Here is a 22,992-nt window from a genome sequence, read left to right as displayed (position 1 = left end):
CCTTGGACAAACGAGTCACTCTGGGCCCACCTTCTCATCTACAGGATTAGCACGACACCACTTTTCCAGAGGGGCATGGTGAGGCTTTCATGAGGTCACGTAAGGGAAGACGGGTTCTCTTCCCTCCTCGGCCAGCCGGGGCCACTGAAGGCAGGAGGGACCACGAGGACGCTCTATGGGGACCCCACAGCTTCCTGACCCTGCGAGCCCACGATTCCTGTCGCCAGCCACGTGCTTATCAATTCTGACCTGTCTTCTTGAGGGTCACGCCTTCAGGAGGCCCTGGCCCAGCCCGGGTGCCTACGGCTCTGACTGGATTACAGCTCTGAGGGCAAAATCGCTCCAGCGAGACCACCGCTGGCCACACAGAACTTCCGGCCCCAGAGCTCAACACTTGCCACCGATCCACTTGAAGACGCCATTCCTCATTGTTCATGGATCAACTACAAGAACTGGGAAGACGGTAGAAATATAGAGAAAGTGGGCCATCATGCTGCATGGACGTAACACCTGTGGGCGGGACTCGAACGCTCTAGAGACAAAGGACTACGAATCCATGAGAACAGACAGCATTAAAATCATCGAGCGAGGGTCAGAGGGACTGTAGTTTTCCTTTGTGAAATACTCTTTAATATTTAATGATCTTTCGGTTTACAGAGTGAACACTGGAGAGAAGACGCGGTGAGGAGGAAGCCGAGTCTTACACGCCGGGCCCAGTGTGGCCCCCCTGCTGCCCGCGGTGCCTTCGAAAGATTCAGCTCAGGGGGCCTGGGTCCGCTTCCCCGGGTAGAAAGGATGGCACCGGGGCGGAAAGGGGGGGCTTTCACGTGAACAGAGCCCCGGGCTGCTCAGGGAGGCCTTCCACACGGACCAGCAGCTCCCTGCACCGAGCACACTCGCCTCCCCTCCCGGCTGAAGCAGGGAGCGAGCACGATCGCTTCCCTCCAGCGCCCTCCTGTGGCAGAGGCCTGCCTCTGGGGACAGCAGCCAGACACTGGGACCTGAGCGCCGGCCACACTGACTGGGGCCTAAAACCTGAACAGAAATGTTAGAATGGGTCCAAATGAACGTCTACAAGTCCTGAGAGACGGGGCCATCATTTGAGGCAAGCCAGTGGCCTGCGTGGGCTGTCTACAGAGAGGCGGGGAATCAAGGCCATTGCCTGTCATAAGTAAGGGTCCGGGGACTGAGCCCCCAGGGCGGGCAGTAGTGCACAGCTCAACGCGGCTTTTCAAAGAGGTATTCGAGATCTGGGGCGCGCAGTCTCTGCTCTTTGTTCTTGTTTTTAGCAAAGTCTCTGAGCATGGTCATGACTTCGTTTTCAAAGATTTCTGGGGCTGGTTTTGCTTCTGCAAGAGAAGAACAGACAGGAAGAACTGTCAGTCAATACTCGGGCACGAGGACCTCGAAACCTGAAACTGTAGCCTTGGCAAAGAACCAGCAGCGACACAGACGGTGTCCGTCCTCCCCCGGAGCGGACCCGGCAGCCCCCCGCGAGTCGGCAAACGGCGGCGGCCCAAACGTGCACGGAGCTCGATTGGGACAGCTGCTCCCGCGCTGGCCGTGGCTCCCTGGCCGTGGCTCTCTGGCCGTGGCACTGCGCTGGCAGGGCTGCGGAGCTGCAACGGAGACCATCTGGCCGCCGGACAAGGGTATTTACCGTCTGGTCTTTTATGAACAAGTCTGCCGGCCCCTGGCCTGTCCAAAGTCAGCCGCACCGCTCTGCTCGGCACTTGGCGCGCTCCCGTCCTCTGGTTATGCGATGCATTTCCTGAGGCAAAACCCCTCGGTTGTGCATGACAAACTAGAGGCTCTGCGAACTGAAGCCAAAAGGAATTCATCACGAGGCCACCTGGGGCGCACAACGTGGACGTAAGTCAGGAGAACCGGGCTCCAACGGACAGACAACGGCATCGAGAGCTGAGACACACGAGTGTCGCCGTGGGCGCGCTCACCTCCCACCTCTCTCTCCACATTGAGACGCTCACCTAAGGTCCAACTTAAGGTTCGAGTTACAAGCAGAGCCTCCCACTGGGAAAGCCTGGGGAACGTGCTGGCGGTGACCCTCCTGTCAGGACCACATGCTGGGGCCGGGGTGGGGGGACTCCTCAAAATGATGCCCGATCCCCCCTCACTCAGCACACAGCCCAGCGTCCGGGAGGTTCAGGCTTCCCCTGACGGCAGCGACAGCTGCAGAGCCCACGGCGCCCATCCTGACGACAGAAGCCAGATAACGCACACGGAGCACGACTCTCTGCGAAGTCGTCAGAGAACGCAGGTGGCGGGCAACCAAGCAGGCTAAGGTGTACGGAAGGGAAGCCCCTCAAAGGAGGAGCTGCACAGGGGCACCTGCTCGCCTGAGACACGCGTGGGAAGGAGAGACACCGGGCACCCTACGAACAGGGAAGAAGAGTCAGGCTAAGATTTCTAACGAACTGCCACAAGCCAAGTGTGGGCTGGCCACAGCCACCAGCGGAGCTCACACCCTGCAGGCTGTTCTCCACAGCCCTCGGAGGTCGCTCCTGACAAGGACGGGGCCCGAGCAGGAGGCCGGAGAGCGCCTCCCTCGGTGATGCGGGCGAGGAGGAGGGGAGCAGCCAACCCTGCAAAACGGGCCCGAGCCCAGGCCAGCCCTTCTCCCCTAAAGAATAAAAGCCTTGGGGCGCCTGGGTGGCTCAGTCGGTTGAGTGTCCGACCTCAGCTCAGGTTATGATCTCACTGTTCGTGGGTTCGAGCCCCGCGTCGGGCTCTGTGCTGACAGCTAGGTCAGAGCCTGGACTCAGCTTCGGATTCTGTGTCTCCCTCTCTCTCTGACCCTCCCCTGCTCACGCTCTCTCTCTCTCAGAAATAAATTAAAAAAAAAAAAAAAAGAATAAAAGCCTTAAGAGACTAGGAATAGGTCTCCAAATCCAGTCTCCTACAGGGGGTAGAAAGTGAAAAGGAAAATAAAAATATAAGCCTGTGGGACAGGCAGGGCCGGAGAAAGGCCAGCCTCAGGGAGCCCAGGGCCCCAGGGATTGAAGGCGAACCAGGATAACAGGAAAGGCCCTCCCAACTTTCCTTGCCCCAAGGAGGAGGCACCTAGTGGGCACCACAGGAATGTGCGACTGGGGAAGACTGGGGAAGGACAGAACTCGGAGAGATTCCCTTTGAGGCCCAGAAATGCAAGGAAGGCTGAAAGCGGAGGGGAGAAGAGGAATCCTGAGAAATATTCTGGAAACTCAGCCCCAACTCCAAAGACACGGTAGCAACAGAGGCTTGTGGTGCAGCGAAGGGAAGCAAAACAAGCGTCTTTTAAAAAAATTTTTTTTTAACATTTATTTTTAAGAGACAGAGAGCGCGTGAGCGAGGGAGGGACAGAGATAGGGAGACACAGAATCCGAAGCAGACTCCAGGCTCTGAGCTGTCAGCACAGAGCTTGACGTGGGGCTCAAACTTACAACCCGTGAGATCGTGACCTGAGCCGAAGTCAGACGCTTAACCGACTGGAGCTACCCAGGAGCCCAGCTCAGGTCTTGATCTCAGGGTTGTGCGTTCAAGCCCTATGCTGGGCTCCACACTGGGCATGGAGCCTATTTAAAAAACCAAAACCAAAACCAAATCTAAGGAACCTTAACTCCTAACTAGACTGACTTGATCCCCATACAAACAACCTAGCGGAAGTATGCCCATTTCTAGGCCAAAATACTATCTTCTTCAGTCTTTACTGTCTTACTCATGTCCAACATTCAATCAAAAATTATGAGATACACATGCACACAAAAGAGGAAAAACACAACGCACTGTGAAGGGACAAAGCAATCACCAGAAAAACTCCGGGATGACCCAGAACTATGAGGGAATTTAAAGTAACTAATATGTTAAAGACCCTGGTCAAAAAAGTAGACAAAATGTAGGAACAGATAAGCAACCCCAGCAGAGAGCTGGAAACTGTAAAAGTCAAATGTTAATGTTAAAAATAAGAATGCAGTAGCAATAAAGCAGATTGACCTCAACAGGCTCATCAAGAGACTCAACACTTAGGGAGGAGGAAGACTGATCAATCAATATTACTGAATAAAAAGTCCTCAAACTGATACATAAAAGAGTTGGGGTGCCTGGCTGGCTCAGCTGGAAGAACAAGAGACTCTTGATCTCAGGGTTGTGAGTTCGAGCCCCATGTTGGGTATAGGGATTACTTAAATATTTAAAAAAAAAAAAAAGAAAACAGAGAAAAAGAGAGTTAAAGACACAAAACAGAATCCAAAAGCTGTGGGGTAATATTAAACAGTGTAATGGGATCCAACATTTCCAGAGAACCCAAGCACGAAAATCCTAGAAACAAACATGAAGACACAACATGTCCAAGCAGCTAAAAACCAAAGAGGAAATGCTGAAAACATCCAGGAAGAAATGACACACTGTGTACAAATGAATAAAGAAACTCACAGCCGACCTCTTGTCAGAAGCTATGCAAACCAGAAGACAGCACCCAGAATTTGAAGTTAATGCTACGATGAAGGTAATCAAAACAAACCCAAACCCAGCTCAACTCCTGACCAGACCGAATCAATCCTGCACACTAGCAGCCCAGCAAACACAATGTGGCCCCATAAGGAGCTGAGAGAAAATACTGTGAACCTGTAATTCTATACCCAGTGAAACTATTCTTTAAAAATGACAAAAGCAGGGATGCCTGGGTGGCTCAGTTGGTTAAGTGTCCGACTTCAGCTCAGGTCATGATCTCACGGTTCATGGGTTCGAGCCCCGTGTCGGGCTCTGTGCTGACAGCTAGCTCAGAGCCTGGAGCCTGTTTCAGATTCTGTGTCTCTCTTTCTCTGACCCTCCCCTGCTCATGCTGTCTCTCTCTCAGAAATAAACATTAAAAAAAATTTTTTTTAAATGACAAAAGCAGAGAAAATTCTTAATAGCAGACCTGTACCACAAGAAGTATTAAAGGAAGTTCTTTAGGCAGCAGGACTAGGATACCAGAGAGAAACATGGATCTAGGCAAAGAAATGAAGGTCTCTGGAGATAACTGAACAAAGGTAAATAAAAGATATATTTGACACATTATGTCGTATATTGTGTACCTATAAACAACAACTACAAAAGTTATAATCACCTATACACAAATGTAAAATATAATGTATTCTTTTATTTTAAAGTGCTCTAAACGTAACTTTCTAAAGAGAAACAGGAGAAATGGAGTGTAGGCTTACAAGTTAAGTAAAAAGTACAACTGCATCACAGAAGATGGGAGGGAGGATTTGGGAGTGTGTTACTGTGAAGTTCTTACAACATACATGATTCAGTACAAGAGTATTTGAAGGAAGACTGTGATTCAGGATGTATATTGTAAACCCTGCGGCTATCACTAAAAAAATTGTAACGAGAGGTATAAATAATAAGCCAACAGTGGAGGTCATATGAAATTTTAAATGCTCAAAAAAAAAAAAAAACAACAACAACCCCATGGAAACAGAAGGAGAAAGGAAAAAAGAACAGATGAAAAAGCAGGAAACAAAAATGGTAGTTTTTAATTCAACTACATTGCTCTTTAATTATATATAAGGGCCAAAACACACCAATGGAAAGACAGAGACCATAAGGTTGAATAAAAAAGAGGGGCACCTGGGTGGTGGGTGGTTCAGTCAGTAATGTGTCTGACTTCGGCTCAGGTCATGATCTCACGGCTCGTGAGTTTCGGCCCCTCATCGGACTCTGTGCTGACAGCTCAGAGCCTGGAGCCTGCTTCAGATCCTGTGTCCCTCTCTCGCCCTAGCCCTCCCCTGCTCGTGCTCTGTCCCCCACCTCTCTCTCTTAAGAATAAATAAAACATTAAAAAGAAGATTTTTTTTTTTAAGTTAGAATAAAAAAGAGACTATATGTGCTATCTATAAGAAGTTCAAACGAAATACAAAGACAAAGACATGGGGCACTTGGCTGGCTCAGTTGGTTGAGCATGTGACTCTTGATCTCAGGTTTGTGAATCCGAGCCCCACGTTGGGTGTAGAGATTACTTAAATAAATAAATTAAAAAAAAAAAAAGTGTAAAGACAAAGAGAGGTTCAAAATAAAAGAATGGTTAGGGAGGCAGACTTCTGAGTTAGCCCTCAGTATTTCCTACTCCGTTGGTGTACAGGCCCTGCACAACCTTCAGCACTGTGAGCACAATGGTCTTTACTACCATGATCACGCTGTGTCACACAGCACAGCTGACCTCCGGATGGGGAAATTACCCAGGTGGTTCTAACCTAATCATGTGTGGTTTTTTCACGCTCTCTCTCAAAATAAATAAACTTAGAGGTGCCTGGGTGGCTCAGTCGGTTAAGCGTCCGACTTCGGCTCAGGTCAGATCTCACAGGTCGTGGGTTCGAGCCCCGCATCAGGCTCTATGCTGACAGCTCAGAGCCTGGAGCCTGTTTCAGATTCTGTATCTCCCTCTCTCTCTCTCTCTCTCTCTCTCTCTCTCTCTCTCTCTCTCTCTCTCTCTCTGCCCCTCCCCCACTCATGCTCTGTCTCTCTCTGTCTCAAAATAAACAAACTATTAAAAAAATTTAAAAAACAACAAAAAACAACAAAATAAATAAACTTAAAAAAAGGGAAAGACATTATATAATGGCAAAAGAGTCCATTCATCAATACAACAATCCTAAATATGTTTTCATACCACAGAGCTTCAAAACACATGAAGGAAAACCTGAGAGAATTGAAAGGAGTAACAGACAAATCTGCAATTACGATTTGCAACTTTGACACTCTTTGATTAGTTGACAGAAAATGTACAGAGAAAGCCAGTCAGCATACAAGGACATGAAGAACGGTATCACCCAAGCTGACCTAGTTGACATTTATGGCACACTTCACCAATGGGGGCAAAAGACACGGTATGTTCAAATAAGTGCACGTGAAAAATTTATCAAATATCATGACCACAGTTCAGGTCATAAAACAAATTTCAACAAACTTAACTGAAACCATACAACATACGTTCTGTGGTCACAATGTTTTCAATGACAGAGAAATATCTGGAACTATTTTAAATGAAACTTTTAAATAACCCATGGATCAAAGAGGAAGTCAGAAGGGAAATTAGAACATATTTTGAACTGAATGCAAATGAAAACATTAACACATCCAAAGTGGCAACATGAAGCTAAAGCAGTGCTTAGAGGGAAATTTATAGCATTAAATGTGCACAGTAGCAAAGGAGGTCTCAAATCAGGGAGCTCAACCTCCCCCTTCGGAAACTAAAAAAATAAGAGCAAATTAAGCCCAACACAAGCAGAAAAAAAGGAAATAATAACGAACAGAAATCAATGGAATTAGAAAGAGAGAGAAAAATCAATGAAATCAAAAGCTGGTTCTCTGAAAAAATAAATAAAACTGATAAACTTTTAGCCAGACTGATCAAGAAAAAAAGAAAAACCCACAAATCACCAACATTAAAAATAAAGGAGGGACCTCGCTACGGCTCTTCAGACATTCAAAGAAAAAGCAAATACTTTCACAACTTAGATTTAACAGCTTATGTGACAATGGGCAAATTTATTAAAGACACACAGACTAACAAATCTCATCCAAGGAGAAACAGGTAACTGGAATTGTTCCATAGCTAGTAAAAAAAAAAAAAAAAAAAAATTAGACTTTACGCTTAAAAACTTCCAATGAAGAAAACCTAAGATCCAGATGGCTTCCCTAGCAAATTGTACCAAACATTTAAGGAAGAAATAATACCAATTTTATCTACTCTTCCAGGAAATGAGAGAGGAGAGCACTTCACAACTCATTTTGTGAAGCCAGCATGACTCTGACCCAACCAGATGAGATTACAAGAAAACTACACACCAATTCCCTCATGAAGACAGATACAAAGATCTTCAAAATATTAGCAAATCAAATACTAATCAAGAACAGGTGGTGTTTATCACAGGCATGCAAGGTTGGTTCAATACCTAAAAATCAATCAATCAAAAATTCATCATTATTGGGGTGCCTGGGTGGCTTAGTCGGTTAAGCGTCTTACTTTCGCTTAGGTCATGATCTCGCGGTTCGTGGGTTTGAGCCCTGCGTCGGGCTCTGTGCTGACTGCCAGCTCAGAGCCTGGAGCCTGTTTCAGTCTGTGACTCCCTCTCTCTCTGACCCTCCCCTGCTCACGCTGTCTCTCTCTCTCTCTCCGAAATAAATAAAACATTAAAAAAATTTTATAAAAAAAATTCATCATTATCAATAAACTAAAGGAAAAAAAATCATATGAGCAAAAAATGATTATTTCTATAGAGATGCCTAGAAAGTGCCTGACAAAATTCAGTATCTATCTATGAAAAAACACTCAATATGCTAAAACCAGGAGAAAATTTTCTCAATCTGATAAAAGGCATTTACAACTAACCTAAAGCTAACATTTTATTTATTTATTTATATTATCTTTTAAAAGTTTACTTTTGAGAGCATGTGTGGCCCCCCCCATGCACACAGACACACACAGGCAGGGGAAGGGCGGGGTGAGGGCGGGACAGAGGTTCTGAAGCGGGTTCTGTGCTAACGGCCGAGAGCTTGATGCGGGATTCAAACTCACGAGCAATGAGATTATGACCTGAGCCTAAGTCAGACACTTGACTGACTGAGCCACCCAGGCGCCCCCAGCTAACATTACACTTAAAGATGAAAGACTGAACACGTCCCCCCTGACGGGGGAACAAAGCAAGGATGCCTGCTCTCACTGCTGCTACTCAGCGTCATACCAGACACCCCAGACAGTGCAATAAAGCAAATTAAAGATCCAAAAGGCATACAATACAGGTTGGAAGAGAAGAAGGAAAACCATCCCTGTTCACAGGTGACAGTTGTCTACATGGAAAATCCCAAAGAATCTACAAAATAGCTTCTAGCTCTGAGTGAGCTTAGCAAGGTTACAGGATACAAAAATTCTACATTCCACCAACAATGGGAAAGTGGGAACTTCTCTCAAAGTACTATTTATAACGGCACCAAAATACATGAAATACCTAGGTATAAATCCAGCAAAACATGTCCAAAATACGCTGAAAACTGCACAATAGCAGTCAGACTTCTAGGATGGCCCTCGCTGAGGTCCACCTCCTGGTATCAAGCCCTTGTGTGAGCCCCACCCCCACCCTGGGCTGGACCTAATGATTTGATTCGAGCCAACAGAACTCAGCAAGGATAACAGAAAGTCATTTCTGTGATTATGTTACAAAACACTGAGACTTCCGTCTTCCCAGCGGACTCCTCTGTCGCCTTCCCGGCTGGCAGGCTCTGAAGACGCAAGCTGCCAAGTGGGAGAGGCGCTGGTGACAACGGACAGAAGGCAGCTTCCAGGCACCAGCCAGCAGGGAACGGCCTGCAGGTGGGGAGCCTGGAGGAACTTCGCTCTGCCAACTCTCTCTCCGCAGAGAGAACTTGAAGCCGCTCCTCCCCCAGCAGAGCCTCCAGATGAAAGCCCCGAGCCGAGGCTGACACCTTGACTGTAACCTCGTGATGGAATAAAGCACAGGACCGAGCTAAGCCATGCCTGGATTCCAGACCCACAGCAACGCTGAGATAATAAAGGTGGGTTTAAGTCAGTAAATTTTGGGGTAATCTGTTATGCAACAATAGAGAACATGCAGATTAAAGAAGTCAAAGACCAGGGCGCCTGGGGGGCTCAGTCAGTTAAAGATCCGACTTCCGTTCGGGTCATGATCTCATGGTTCACGGGTTCGAGCCCCGCGTCGGGCTCTGTGCTGACAGCTCAGAGCCTGGAGCCTGCTTCAGATTCTGTGTGCCTCTCTCTCTGCCCCTCCCTCATTCATGCTCTCTCTCTTTCTCCAAAAGTGAAAAACATTAAAAAAAAATTTTTTAAAGAAGTCAAAGACCTAAATAAGTGACAGCATGTTCATAGATTAGACAATTCTAAATTGCTAAAAATATTTTCCCAAATTGATCCATTGATTTAACACAACTCTAATCAAAATCCAAGTAGGATTTTTGTTTGTTCGTTTTAGAGAAATTGAACAGGTGATTCTAAACCAATAAAATTCCTAGAAGAAAACAGAGAAAATCTGTGACTTTGAATATGGCGGAGTTCTCAGACACTGTATCAAAAGCACAATCCACTAAACCACCGAAGGAAACATCGTACATCACCAACATTAAAAACTGCTTCTTGCGGCGCTCCTGGGGGGCTCCATGGGTTAAGCCTCCAACTTCAGCTCAGGTCATGATCTCGCAGTTCACGAGTTTGAGTCCCAAGTCAGGCTCTGTGCTGACAACTCAGATTCTGTGACTCCCTCCCTCTCTCACTCAAATAAACATTAAAAACAAAACAAAACCCTGCTCTTTGAAAGATAATGTTAAGAAAATAAAAAGACAGAGTGCCTGGGTGGCTCAGTCGGTTAAGCATCCGACTTCGGCTCAGGTCATGATCTCACAGTTCGAGGGTTTGAGCCCCGCATCGGGCTCTGTGCTGCCAGCTCAGAGCCTGGAGCTTGTTTCAGATTCTGTATCTCCCTCTCTCTCTGACCCTCCCCTGCTCACGCTGTCTCTCTCACTCTCTCTCAGAAATAAATAATTAAAAAAAAATTTTTTTAAAGAAAAGAAAAAGACAAGCCGTGGACAAGTAGAAAGAAATTTGCAAGACACATACCTGATAAAGGACTTGAATCTGACATAAAGAACACTCAAAACTCAATTAGAAAATAAGCCCAATTAGGGGCGCCTGAGTGGTTCAGTTGGTTAAGCCTCTGACTTTGGCTCAGGTCATGATCTCACAGTTCATGGGTTCAAGCTGAATCAGGCTCTGTAACGGGCAGCTAGCTCAGAGCCTGGAGCCTGCTTTGGATTCTGTGTCTCCCCCTCTCTCTGACCCTCCCCTGCTCATGCTCTCTCTCTTTCTCTCTCAGAAATAAACAAAACGTTAAAAAAGAAAAGAAGCCAAATAAAGAAAAAACACAAAGGTGGGGTAAGATTTGAAGAGACGTATCACCAAAGATAGAGCAATGGCAAATAAGCACTGAAAAATAGAGTCTTACCATCCTTAATTATCAGAGCTGTGCTAATACCACTGCGTGTTCCTTAGAGTGGCTAAAAACAATACCAAAACCCTGGTAATACCAAGTGCCTGTAAGGATGTGGAACTTCACACCAAGTCCCTGGAAATCGCTGGTCTGTTTTCTGCCCCTACGGTTTTGTCTTTCCAAGAATATCATATAAATGGTATCATATGGTACATATGGCCAGTCTTTGATCATGGCCCCTTTCACTCAACACAGGAGTCAGCAAACTGTGGCCTGTGAACTAAGAATGACTTTCAAGGGGCACCTGAGTGGCTCGGTTGGTTAAGCGTCCAACTTCAGCTCAGGTCATGATCTCACCGCTTGTGGGTTTGAGCCCCGTGTTGGGCTCTGTGCTGACAGCTCAGAGCCTGGAGCCTGCTTCAGATTCTCTCTCCCTCTCTCTCTGCCCCTCCCCCACTCAGTCGCTCGTGTGCGCTCTCTCTCAAAATTGAATAAATGTTAAAAAAACTTAAAAAGAAAAAAGAATGACTTTTAAGTGGTTGAGGAAAAAAGTCAGAAGGATATTTCATGACATATGAAAATGAGACGAAATTCAAGGATCTGTGCCTCTCAATGCAATTTTATTCTATCACAGTCACACTCAATTGTTTACCTATTTATTATCCAAAAGCAGGAAGTGAATATCATGCCAGAAACTATATGGTCTGTAAAGCCTACAATATTTACTACCTGTCCCATTATAGAAAAGGTCTGTCATAAACATACACTTACAATAAGACTCATTAATCCAAGAGAAACTAAAATTTATACCCACAAAAAGCTATATGCAAACATTTATAGTGGCTTATTCATAATCACCTAAAACTGGAGACACCATGATGTCCCTCAGTAGGTCAATGGATAGACAAACTGTGGCACACTCACACGACAGAACTTCACTCAGCAACACTAAAGGCCAGCGCGTAAATAGTTTACACCTTGAGGGCTTTACAATGGCTACCTAAGCTTCTAGACTCTGTACCATGACACTTAATTAATGGAACCTACAGGATGGTTTCTATCTTGTGACTCAAACATGGACTGGAAACACAAAAACCGAGGACAAGATGTCCCCTAACATCCATTCTCCCACTTTTCCTTGATAACAGAACCCCCAAGTTACCTGGACACAGGGACTGTACTGTTTTCTCATTATGATGAGGAGTAGCCACGTGACTAAACTGTGGCTAATGGAAAATAGGTGGAAGCATGGTGTATAATTTCCTGAGAAGGATCCACAAAGAGTCAGGTGTGCGCTTCTATACGTTTACTCCTGGCTGAAACATGGACAGGACAGACAGAGCCTCAGCAACCACCTTCAACCCTGAGGCAGATGGTACACGCTGAGGATGAGGGAGCAGCCAACCCAGAGGAACCTGGACCTTATGATTTCTGAACGGAATGCCTACCTCTGCACTTCTGTTATGACACAGAAATATAGTTCTCACTTGTTTATGTTATTACTGTTTGGGATTTTTGTTTTTTGTTTTTTTACTCACAGTCAAAACTAACCCTCACTATACATGGAGAGAATTGTTCTTCCCAAAGGCAGCACCGGAATGACACCACTGAAGAACTCTTACTACGCAGATTTCTAGAGCTGTCTGGTTCCACACCATTCCCAGCCTGGTTTTTCTAGAACCCTGCCTTTGATGCACTGAGCTTTCTACACCAAGCCACTAAACTCCCTTTCTGCTTCGACATGTTTCTATTGCTTGCAAATGCACTTTAAGTAATAAAACAATTTTGCACACTTTGAAAAACGTGAAAAGTGCTTGGGTTGAGTGTCTATTGCATGAATGAATGAAAATGGATGCGATTCCAGATGCAAATCAGCATAAGTCATCCTATTTTTCACATCATGCTGCTTGCTTATCATGCCCAGTACCTGTGGCCCAGTAGTAAATATCCCAGTCATTGCTGGGCTCATTAATCAGGCGGTCATACAGGTTCAGCTGTCTCTCTGTCATGCGGTGCAGATATTCTTTAGCAAAGAGGCTAAAAACGAGAAAGAGAGAGAAGGGAGTTGAAAAGGCGGTCTCCAGTACCAAAGAGAAGTAACAGCAAGACCCATATTTCCCTACCTAAGCAGAATACAGTTTTCCAACATTCCCCTCTTCCTGCTCTCATACAGTAGCCGGGCTCTTTTGGTTTCTATGGATTCATCAGTTCGCTCCTGCCACGGAGGTAAAGGGATCTCAATCATATCTTTTTGGGAATCTGTTGGGCAGTCGCCTCTGTAGAAACGGCTGAATGATGGTGTGCTGAGAGAGGGGGACACTAGGTGGCGCCTTGACAGAGCAAGCATCTGAAATAAATAAAGCACAAACATCTTTATAATGACTACCATTGCTGTCATTCGCTCAACACTTCCTGGGTGGGAAGCTTATTCAATCTCATTTAGTCCCTAAGAAGTTGTGTGGATACCATCCCCACTTTATAGCTTAGGAAGCTGAGACTAGCAGAGGTTAAATAACTTACCAAGGTCACCTGAATAGTGACTGCAGTTGGCAGTAGAACCCAGCCCTAATTGCACACGTGTTCTTAACAAGTACCCTTCCAGAAATTCTCCAGCGGAAGCATCTTCTCCTTCCTTCATATTCTCTTGACATTCTTATGGTGTGGCATGTATTTTAGTCACTTACCTGTGTTAGAATCTGAGCATACGGTGATGGCATGGTCCCTAATCCCCAGAAGGCTCCCAATCTAGAGAAGGGTAAAACCTACCAAGATGCAATGAGAAGGTAGTGACGGCAGCATGATGGTGGAACAGGAAGCCCCCCCGCCCTTCCCATGGAGACAGCCACTCCACAGCAATACATGGACCAATTCCTTTTATGAGAAATCCAGAAACCAGGTAAGAGGCTCCTGAAACAAGAAGTCAGCAAGTCCTGCCAATTTAGAATTTATATGCACAAACCTAGAGAAGAGATATCCACACACAAATGCTTGAGAAGCTCCCAGGATCTCTAGTCAGGCTGACTGCTGAAGGTCTTTCCTTGTACAAAGTCAGTCTAAGAAGACTAGGAGAGTGGGCTGTTTTTTCAAAAGCCTAGACCCAATATAAATTTGCAAGGGACACGAAGAAACAGGATACGTGGCCCAATCAAAGAAACAAATCTCTAGAAGCCAACCCTAAAGAAATAGAGGCGTATGAATTACCTGACAAAGAATTCAAAACAACTGTCATCAAGATGTTCAATTTGTTCTGGAAAGCAATGCATGACAATATCAACAGCGAGAAATATTAAAGGGAACCAAACAAAAATTTTAGAGCTAAAGAATACAATAACCAAATAAAAAAAATTTGCTTCAGGGGTTAACTAGCAGACTTGATCGAGCAGAAGAAAGAATCAGTGAACTCAAAGACAGGTGATTTGAAATTTCCAAATCAGAGAAAGAAAGAAAAAAAAAAAGAATGAAAAGGAGTGAAATATTCCTAAGGGATTTATGGGACATCACCAAGCAAACCAACAAAACTATTATGGGGTACCAGAAGGAGAAAATATAAAGGAACAGAAAGCTCATTTAAAGAAATGGCCAGGGGTGGCTGGCTGGCTCGGTAAGTGGAGCATGTGACTATTGATCTTGGGGCTGTAAGTTCGACCCACCCATTGGGTGTACAGCTTACTTAAAAAAAAAATTAACACAAAGAAATGGCCAGAAACTTTCCAAATTTGGGGAAGTTTGGACGTCTAAATTCAAGAGGCCCAAAGGACAATCAAGAGCAACACAAAAGCATACGAAAGCATAAAGATCATCATTAAAGATACACATATGACAAATACAGAATACCGTAATACTGTAACAGTGGTACGTAAACCACTTTTAATGCTGGTAGAGAAGATAAAAGAGAAAAACATTAAAAAATAATTAAAATATGCTAATGGATACACGATATACAAATACGCAATCGCAACATCGATAATGGAAAGCTGGAGGAGTAAAAGAGTAGTTTTTTGGGATGAGAGTGAAGTTAAATTGTTATCATCTTAAAATGGATTACTATATTTTATGGAAGCCCCATAGTAATCAAGAAGAAAATATCCACAGAAGACACAAATAGAAAATGAGGAAAGGATTGAAGTGGGTCTCTACAAACAAAACAAAACAAAACAAAAACAATGAGTCACAAAGGATAACAAGGGAGGAAGAAAGCGATTCAAAAGCTACAAGACAAATAGAAAACAACAAAATGGCAACAGTAAGTTCTTATTGATCAGTAATTATATGTAAATGAACTAAACTCTCCAAACAAAACACTAGAGTGGCTAGATGGATTAAAAAACAGAGTCGGAGCATACACTGTTACAACTGACTCCTTTTTTAAAATTTTTTTTAATGTTTTATTTATTTCTGAGAGAGAGACAGCATGAGCAGGGGAGGGTAAGTGAGAGAGGGAGACCCAGAATCTGAAGCAGGCTCCAGGCTCTGAGCTAGCAGTCAGCACAGAGCCCAACGCAGGGCTTGAACCCACAAACCGTGAGATCATGACCTGAGCCAAAGTCGGATGCTTAACCGACTGAGTCACCCAGGTGCCCCACAACTGACTCCTTTTAGATGTAAGAATACACAGGCTGAAAGTCAAAGGATGAAAAAAAGATAACCGGTGCAAAAGGTAACCAAAGAGCAAAGATGGCACTATTTATGTCAGTCAAAACAGGCTTTACATCAAAAACTGTCATGAGAGTTAAGGACATTTTATAATGATAAAAGGAATACATAACACCAGGAATACATAACAATCATAAATATACACGCAGCCAACATCAGAGCACCCAAATACGGGAAGGAAACACTGACACAAATAAAGAAATAAACAGCAACACAATAAAAATAGACTTCAGTACTCCACATTCAGTAATGGACAGAACATCTAGACAGAAGATCAATAAGTAAACAGAAGACCTGAACAACACTATAGATCAAGTGGAACAAAACAGACATATACAGAACATTTCAGCAGAACACATTCTTCGCAAGCACACTGAGAATATTCTCCAAGATAGATCACGATGGGTTGAAAAACAAGTTTTATCAAATTACAAAAGATTAAAATGACACAAAGTATCTTTTCTGACCACAATGAACTAAAACTAGAGATCCACAGCAGAAGGAAGACTGAAAAGTTCACAAATTTGTTAAAATTAACACACTTCAGGTCATGAATAAACCAATCGTTCTAACGGGTCCAAGAAAAAATCAAAAGGGGAATTCGAATATATCTTGAGACAAACGAAAACCCAACATACAAAAAATTATGAGATGCAATAAAAAAGTAGAAGTTTACGGTCAGAAAAGCCTACATTGAAAAAAAATTACGATGTGAAATCCTAACAGATATTAAAGACACAAGAACAGAGTCTTAAGAACAGAGAGAAGCGGCGCACAGAGGCGGTGCAGGCAGCTCCACCTGGGGAACAGGTGAAATCTGAATTGGGTGTCGCACGAGACAGCCACACAGTGGGCTCCGAAAAGAGTGGATGTGACCTGAACCCCCTATGTTGCAAGACGGATCTCTCCTTGGGTCTGCCCTTGCCCTGGGTTATCAGGCAGCCGGAGGCTCCTCGCAGTCTCCACGACTGCGTTGGCAGACGAAGCTCAGTCCCCACTAAGGCCTGTCCGGGACCCTAAAACCTCCACTCTCCTCACCCGTGCCAGCCCCGGGAACATGGTGGCCACCGCCATCCTTCCCGACCCGCACCGGACGCCTGTGGCCAGGCCACTTCCGGGAGCTTCCGGATGCCTGCACCGTGGGCCTCAGCTCCGAGGCCCTGAGCCGNCGGGTCGGGCCCGAGGGTGATGGGCAGCGAGCCCCGCGAGCCCCGGCGGCCTGGGAGAGTGAGGGGCGGCGCGAGGCCGGGGGCGGGGCGGAGCGGGTGGGACCGAGCTTGGGCTGCCGGGATGCTGCGTCTCTGGAGACGAGAGGTTGGCAACCATTGCTCTCCTTCCGGCCCGGGACCCTCATGCCTTCTATCTCTTGCGTCTTGCAGGCTACCGCAGCGGCATCTTACTTACTTTGTCGGTTCTCCGGGCTCGCGATCTTCCTTCCAGAGCCATGTCCGAAGGAGTGGACTTGATTGATATATACGCAGACGAGGAGTTCAATCAGGTGAGGGGTCATCGGGAGCTTGGCTTGTCCGGGACCTGCTGAGGAATCACTTTCACCGAACTTGCAGTGGTCCCAGACTATGGCAGTCTTTGCCAGGCCCGAAGAGCCCTCCGTCGGGTCTCAGATTTTTCCTCTGTGGTAGACTTTCAGGATCTCGAAAGGCCGTTCCGCCTTATGTGAATTGTAAGCCTCCAGGCTTAATATTGCAGGCTTTGGTTTAAGAGCAAATAAAAATCGGATTTAATAGAATGGCGAATCAACCTGTGGAACTTGCTCCCCCAGGAGGCCAGAGTTGGGTACCCGTCTCCTCGGAGACTGAGCGCGCTGAAAAATCAGAATTATGTTCGCTGTAGTATTTATGAAGACAGTGTCCATACCCGTTCCTTTGTGATTCTTTCAAGTGGCAGCTGGGGAAATACAGTCCCCTCCTCAGTGCACAAGCACCGAATGAAAGATACTTTAACATTTAGTGGCAGCTCCGTCCTGACTGTTCTGGCTTTTACTTCTTTCTGTAGGTGGTTTGACTCTGGCCTTCAGCAGCGCCTAGACATTTCACTGTAATACATTTTAATTTATTGATGCATCTAATTGTCTTGAGGGCAGAGGTAAAGGTATTGGACAAATCAGTTAAAAAGACCTGTGGATTTATTGATCTCTTTATGTCATGTCAAGGAACATTACACAGTGATTTCCCGGGAAGCAGGACTATATGGAGGTCAAGCCCAAGAATGTTCCAAAGTCTCTTTTTATTCTATTTTTTTTTGATAAGTTCTACCAAACATGTATTCATTTGTTTATTTAGTGTGTGTGCTATTGGGGGAGAGGGGCAGAGGGAGAAAGAGAGAGAACCTTAAGCAGGCTCCACACTCAGTGCAGAGCCTGAAGTGAGGCTCAGTCCCATGACGGTGAGATCATGACCTGAGCCAAAATCAAGAGCCGGGTCATTCAACCCGACTGAGCCACCCAGGCACCTCTCAAGTCTCATTTTAAAACTTAGTAATATCTTGCCTGGGTTGTTTTCAGCGCCATGGTACTTGAGGAAACTGGTTCTTTCATTGGTGTCTTTCAGTGGGTACACACGAGAATCCGGAAGGAGGATAAAAAGAAGAGACTAGGGAAGGAGAGTGCCCTGGTTAGATCCTGACTTTTATATGAGGTGACAGAAGATGTCCTGTACATTTGGCAAACGTTCACGTTTAAAAAAAATTAACACATTACGGCATTTTAATATAGAGACGTTAAAATACAAAAGTAGAGAGAATAGTATAATGATCTTGTACCCATCGTACAGCTATGTCAGATATACTTTCTGATATTTGCCCACATCTCCTCAGGTAAACTGGAATCATCTACATGTTGACCTAAATACATGAAAAACAATTTTTCAGCTCAAGTCAAATAATTATGGATGAATTGAAAGGTTCAGTAAATTCGTTTAGTTACAACCATTGTTTTCCATATTATTTTGCATCTGGTTTTTACTACTCTTTACAAATTATGGGTGATTTTCATTTTTGTGTTCTTTTTTTAATACAAGATAGGAAGGATAGTTATTGTTAATAATAACTCTTCCTCCCCCCTTAATTTCCTTCTCTGTGGGTTGATACCATTGCTGCCGAATCACTTTGAGAAATGGGCAAAACAGGACAGGTCTAGTCACATTCGGTCTCAGAAAACGGAATTTCAGGATTTCCTAAGCAGTGTACCTTACAGGGCATTGATGAGGCCCAGACCTTATCTGGTGGTGGCTGCCGTGTCAGGGTAGAAGTCATTGACCTCAACGGTTTGTTCTCCTGTCTCTTTAGTAAAAAAAAAACTTGTTTATGGGTGTAAGGCCACAGATGGTGTGTGGAATTTAGTAGGCATTTATATATCAAATAGATAGTCATTAATGCTTGGCAGGTTGGAAGAAAGTATAGATTTTGAATCTCCTGTCCATTTATGGAAGGTCCACGGAGGGGTGCTTCTCTCGTGAGTTAAATTTTGGTGAAGCTGATCTTAGTGTAATTTGGAGGCTGCTGAAGAAATGATTAAGGTTTCGTTTGGCAAGCATTGTAAAGCGCAAGGTTAGACTGAAGGCAGCCAGTGCAGACTGGGTTTTAGAATGTCTTCAGAACATTAAGGATTCCTCCCGAGCTGACCATGCACAAGAACCCTGTCACATGTACTCTAGTCCCCTGATCTTCAGCACGTGCTCTGGAAGCCCCTTTTGCCCAACTGCTTTACTCCTGTCATGTCGAGAGTCTGGAAGTTCACAGCTGCCCCCCCTTGGGCTGGGGAGGTACTCTGGAAAAGCGAGGTCTGCCGTTTTGCTGAGGGTTTCTCTCTGCTCCTTGTGCCAGGCAAGGTGCTGTGCCTAGTACGCTGTTCTCTTTGCTACTTCCATCAAATATTTATTGAGCAATTTCTGTTTGCGAGGCCCTGTGTCAGGACCAGTGAGGGAATGGGGGTGGGGGGGAATGGATCCCTGTGTTCAGGAGACGTTCCATTCCTGGAGGTCAGGGCAGTGGATAGTGGCAGGGGAGCAGGCATGGGGTGAGGACTGGAGACCAGTCTTTATAAAGCCAAAAGCTTTGAGCTTTGGTTACGATGATACTGAGTAGGTTGCTTTGAGAAAAATAAATCCTAACCTTTTTTACTTCCCTCAGATATCAGGAGAAGGGGGTTGGAGGGTAGAAACATTGAACGTACAGATGGAGAAGTTCTTATTTAAATTCAGAATCCTGCAGGTTGTTCTTTAAAGAACTTACTGAAACCACCATGGCTCTTCCTATACTGTTAAACACAAAATTCTTCCTGATATAATCAGTTTTAAATACACACTTTTTAATCTCCCTGGAACTAAACCTTTGGCATCAGTGCACAGAAAACATTGTATTTTTCACTTAATTTGTAGAATTAGATTGTGCTTTAACCTAATTCAACACTGAGTAAATCATCAGCTCATTTGGTAATCAGAAAAACTTCAAGGCTTTTTCTGTTTTTCTCTTACCAGCTGAGCTTAAAATGTGTTGGTGTTGCTAGAGGTTTAAATTCAGACACAACTTGATACATTGTTTCAACAGACCCCTCAACAGGCCTGCTCTGTGCATCAGAACAGTTCCCAGGTTCTATAGCCCAGAGAAACCATTTGAATCTTGTTTTGTTTTGTTTTGTTTTGTTTTGTTTAAATTTATTTCTGAGGTGGAGAGAGACAGCATGAACAGGGGAGGGTCAGAGAGACAGGAGACACAGAATCTGAAACAGGCTTCAGGCTCTGAGCTGTCCGCACAGAGCCCGACGCGGGGCTCAAACCCACAACGAACCGCGAGATCATGACCTGAGCGGAAGTCGGACGCTTAACCGACTGATCCACCCAGGTGCCCCATGTGACAGTTTTGGATTCATTGAATCCTTTTGTGCTTCTTAAAGTGGCGAGGTAATCCATATACAAGGTTTTTCAGGACTTAGTGTGTTCTCTAAGGGTCCCTGAAAGACCCTTAGAGAGAGTCTTGCTCTCTAGGCTTGCAGTATGGGAAGTTTCCGGTCATGTGTGTGGTCTCTGAGCTGTCCCAAATCTGCATGCTAGTTCACTACCCAATTATCCATGGTAGTTTTTGTTTTACAACTTTTAGATACACATCTCTGAATCACAGATCCTGCCGGAAGGAGTCCCAATTTGGTTCCACTGAGTATCCAAGATGGTGTGTTTCCTTATTCCCTTTAAGTTCCAGTTCAGACTCCTTGATTGAAATTTAAAAAGTGGGGTGCCTGGGTGGCTCAGTCCGTTAAGCTCCCAGCTGTGGCTCAGGTCATGATGTCATGGTTCGTGAGTTGGGGTCCCATATCAGGCCATCTGCTGTGAGCGTGGAGCCTGCTTCACATCCTCCTTCCCCCTTTCTCTGTGCGCCTCCCCTGCTCATTCTCTGTCTCTCCCTCTCTCTCTCAAAAATGAACCAAGATTCAATAAATAAACAAATGAATTTTAAAAGCGCCCTGATGTGAAGTATTGCTCTCTAAGGATTAGAATTCAAACAGTTTCTATCTTCCTGGGAACCATAAGGGCATATATCACCGTATTTAGTACATGAATGAGGAAATAAATGATTTTGTCTAGAGTTGCAGTTCTTTGAGACATAATAGCTGTGAGATATTTTACACACATTGTGTTTGCAAGTTTTTAGCCCTTTACTCAATTTATTATCCACCCTGTGCGCTCCAATGTTAGCTTCTCTTCCTGTTCTTTACATTCTCTTGGTGGAAGATCCTTATTTATTTATAAATTGACTACCTGGAACAGTTTTTTTATGCTTATTTGTCTCATTGATTCCTTTTTTTGTTTTATAAGTTGCCTCTAAAAAGGTTGCTTTTGGGGTGCCCCAGTTAAGCATCCAACTCTTAGTTTCAGCTCAGGTCATGGTCTCACAGTTCATGAGATTAAGTTCCACGTCGGGCTCCACGCTGACAGCACAGAGCCTACTTGATTCTCTCTGCCTCTCTCCTGCTCAACATGTGTTCTCTTTCTCTAAAAATGATTAAGTAAACTTTAAAAAAATAAAAAGTTTACTCTCTTTTGCCATCCTTTTTCTGATATTTTTACAAGTTTATACAATCCTATTGTGTGGTTTTTTTAGAGTATTTGTAATACTTGGAATTATGTACGTGCCTCAGGGAGTAGAACCCTTTCCCCCTTCACTACCAGAACAGTCCAATAAAGCTGTTTTTGTGTGCACATTCTTCCCTTATTCTTCAGATGAGTGAGGAACTAGAAAATTATTTCCAGAAGTTCGTGATGGTATGTAGGTCTAGGAATGAATTTGGTAGCGAGTCTCCTCTCTAGCCTCATTTTAGAATCTGCAGTTCCTGTGATGGAATTTAAGGGAGAAAATTACTGGAGCTTCCTGTCCCGACTTGCATTATAGGAAGTGCTCTCTTTCTTCAGAGAACTAGACAAGTTACCTAACATAGGTTCTTCCTTTATTTCATTTTTAAAAACACAGCAATGACATGATGAGCTATAGTTCCTCTAAAACACTTTGAACTTCTGTCATTTTGGCAGCATCTTTAGCACGGTCGGGATGTTTTTGAATGTTACCCGAAAAAATACCGATCCTGAAACTGAGCTCTCTGAGATAACATTGCAGAATCTGAAACATTACGGTCACTCAGTAGTAGTTCTTACGGTTTTAGGATTGGGGGTATATACGGTTAACTTGGGCTGCTATAACAAAATACCAAAACCTGAGTGGCTTATAAACAACAGAAATTTATATCTCACTGTTCTGGAGACTGGAAGGCTGAAATTTTAGGTTCTGGTGAGGGCCCTCTTCTAGGTGCTGAGTGCCACCTTGTCTCCTCAAGGGACACTGGGCAGGGCAGGCATGCGCTCTCTTGGCTGTTATATGGACAGTAATCCTTGTCATGAGGGTTCCACCTCAAAACCTCGTTTAATTTTAATTATCTCCCAAAGACCCCGCCTCCTAATACCATCATGCTGGGGAGTGGGATTTCAACATACGCATTCTGGGGGGGCACACAAACCGTCAGTCCATGGCAGCAGTGTATCACATACACACAAAGTATACTTCACGTGTCTTTCAGAGTACGTGTCCACATTTAAGTGCCAACTGTGACAGTTCATGGTATGGGTGCTTGTCCTGTTTTCTACCCTTATATTTTAGAGAACAAACTTCACTGCTTTTGTGAATCATTGAACGTGTCTGGTGTTCCTCCCCAAAAGTCTGTCATATAGGTGTCATGGTAATGTGTTGGATCTGCGTTGTCATTTGAGAAATAGTAAGGGAGAATCTCCCAGAATTATTCTTTTCCTTTTTTTTTTTTTTTTTTTTTTTTTTTTTTTTT

At 44.7% G+C, this 22,992-nt stretch overlaps 2 protein-coding genes across 7 annotated transcripts in view; one reads left to right on the top strand and one right to left on the bottom strand.

Annotated features, from left to right (window-relative positions):
* Nucleotides 1-607: 607 nt before the first annotated feature.
* On the bottom strand, nt 608-16,812 carry SDHAF2 (succinate dehydrogenase complex assembly factor 2). 2 transcript variants are annotated; one of them, XM_077748733.1, is made up of 5 exons: nt 16,692-16,812; nt 13,685-13,762; nt 13,124-13,347; nt 12,928-13,037; nt 608-1,349 (listed from the first exon to the last, which is right to left on the bottom strand). In XM_077748733.1, the coding sequence occupies exons 1-5, from the start codon at nt 16,725-16,727 to the stop codon at nt 1,219-1,221; spliced, it is 579 nt and encodes a 192-aa protein (XP_077604859.1). In that variant the 5' UTR covers nt 16,728-16,812; the 3' UTR covers nt 608-1,218. The 2 variants fall into 2 exon arrangements, with proteins under 2 accessions (XP_077604859.1, XP_077604860.1); XM_077748734.1 differs by lacking the exon at nt 13,685-13,762 and having other exon boundaries at nt 16,692-16,810.
* Nucleotides 16,813-16,847: 35 nt separating this feature from the next.
* The window catches only part of CPSF7 (cleavage and polyadenylation specific factor 7), a 22,199-nt gene continuing 16,054 nt past the window's right edge, over nt 16,848-22,992 (top strand). For 4 of the 5 annotated variants that reach the window (XR_013331260.1, XM_077748731.1, XM_077748729.1 and 1 more), the window contains exon 1: nt 17,001-17,151. Coding sequence is in view for 4 of the 5 variants with exons in the window: in XM_077748731.1 (XP_077604857.1) it covers nt 17,098-17,151 (54 nt within the window). In the remaining variant the exon portion in view is untranslated. Of the gene's footprint in view, nt 16,881-17,000; nt 17,152-22,992 lie in introns of those variants that run through there. The other variant, XM_077748732.1, reaches the window with a different exon arrangement.

The sequence above is a fragment of the Crocuta crocuta genome, unplaced genomic scaffold (genome assembly GCF_008692635.1).
Source record: "Crocuta crocuta isolate KB4526 unplaced genomic scaffold, BGI_CrCroc_1.0 scaffold323, whole genome shotgun sequence".
Lineage (NCBI taxonomy): Eukaryota > Metazoa > Chordata > Mammalia > Carnivora > Hyaenidae > Crocuta > Crocuta crocuta.
The sequence above is the reverse complement of the archived record's forward strand: the minus strand, read 5'-3'. Positions and strand labels throughout refer to the sequence as shown.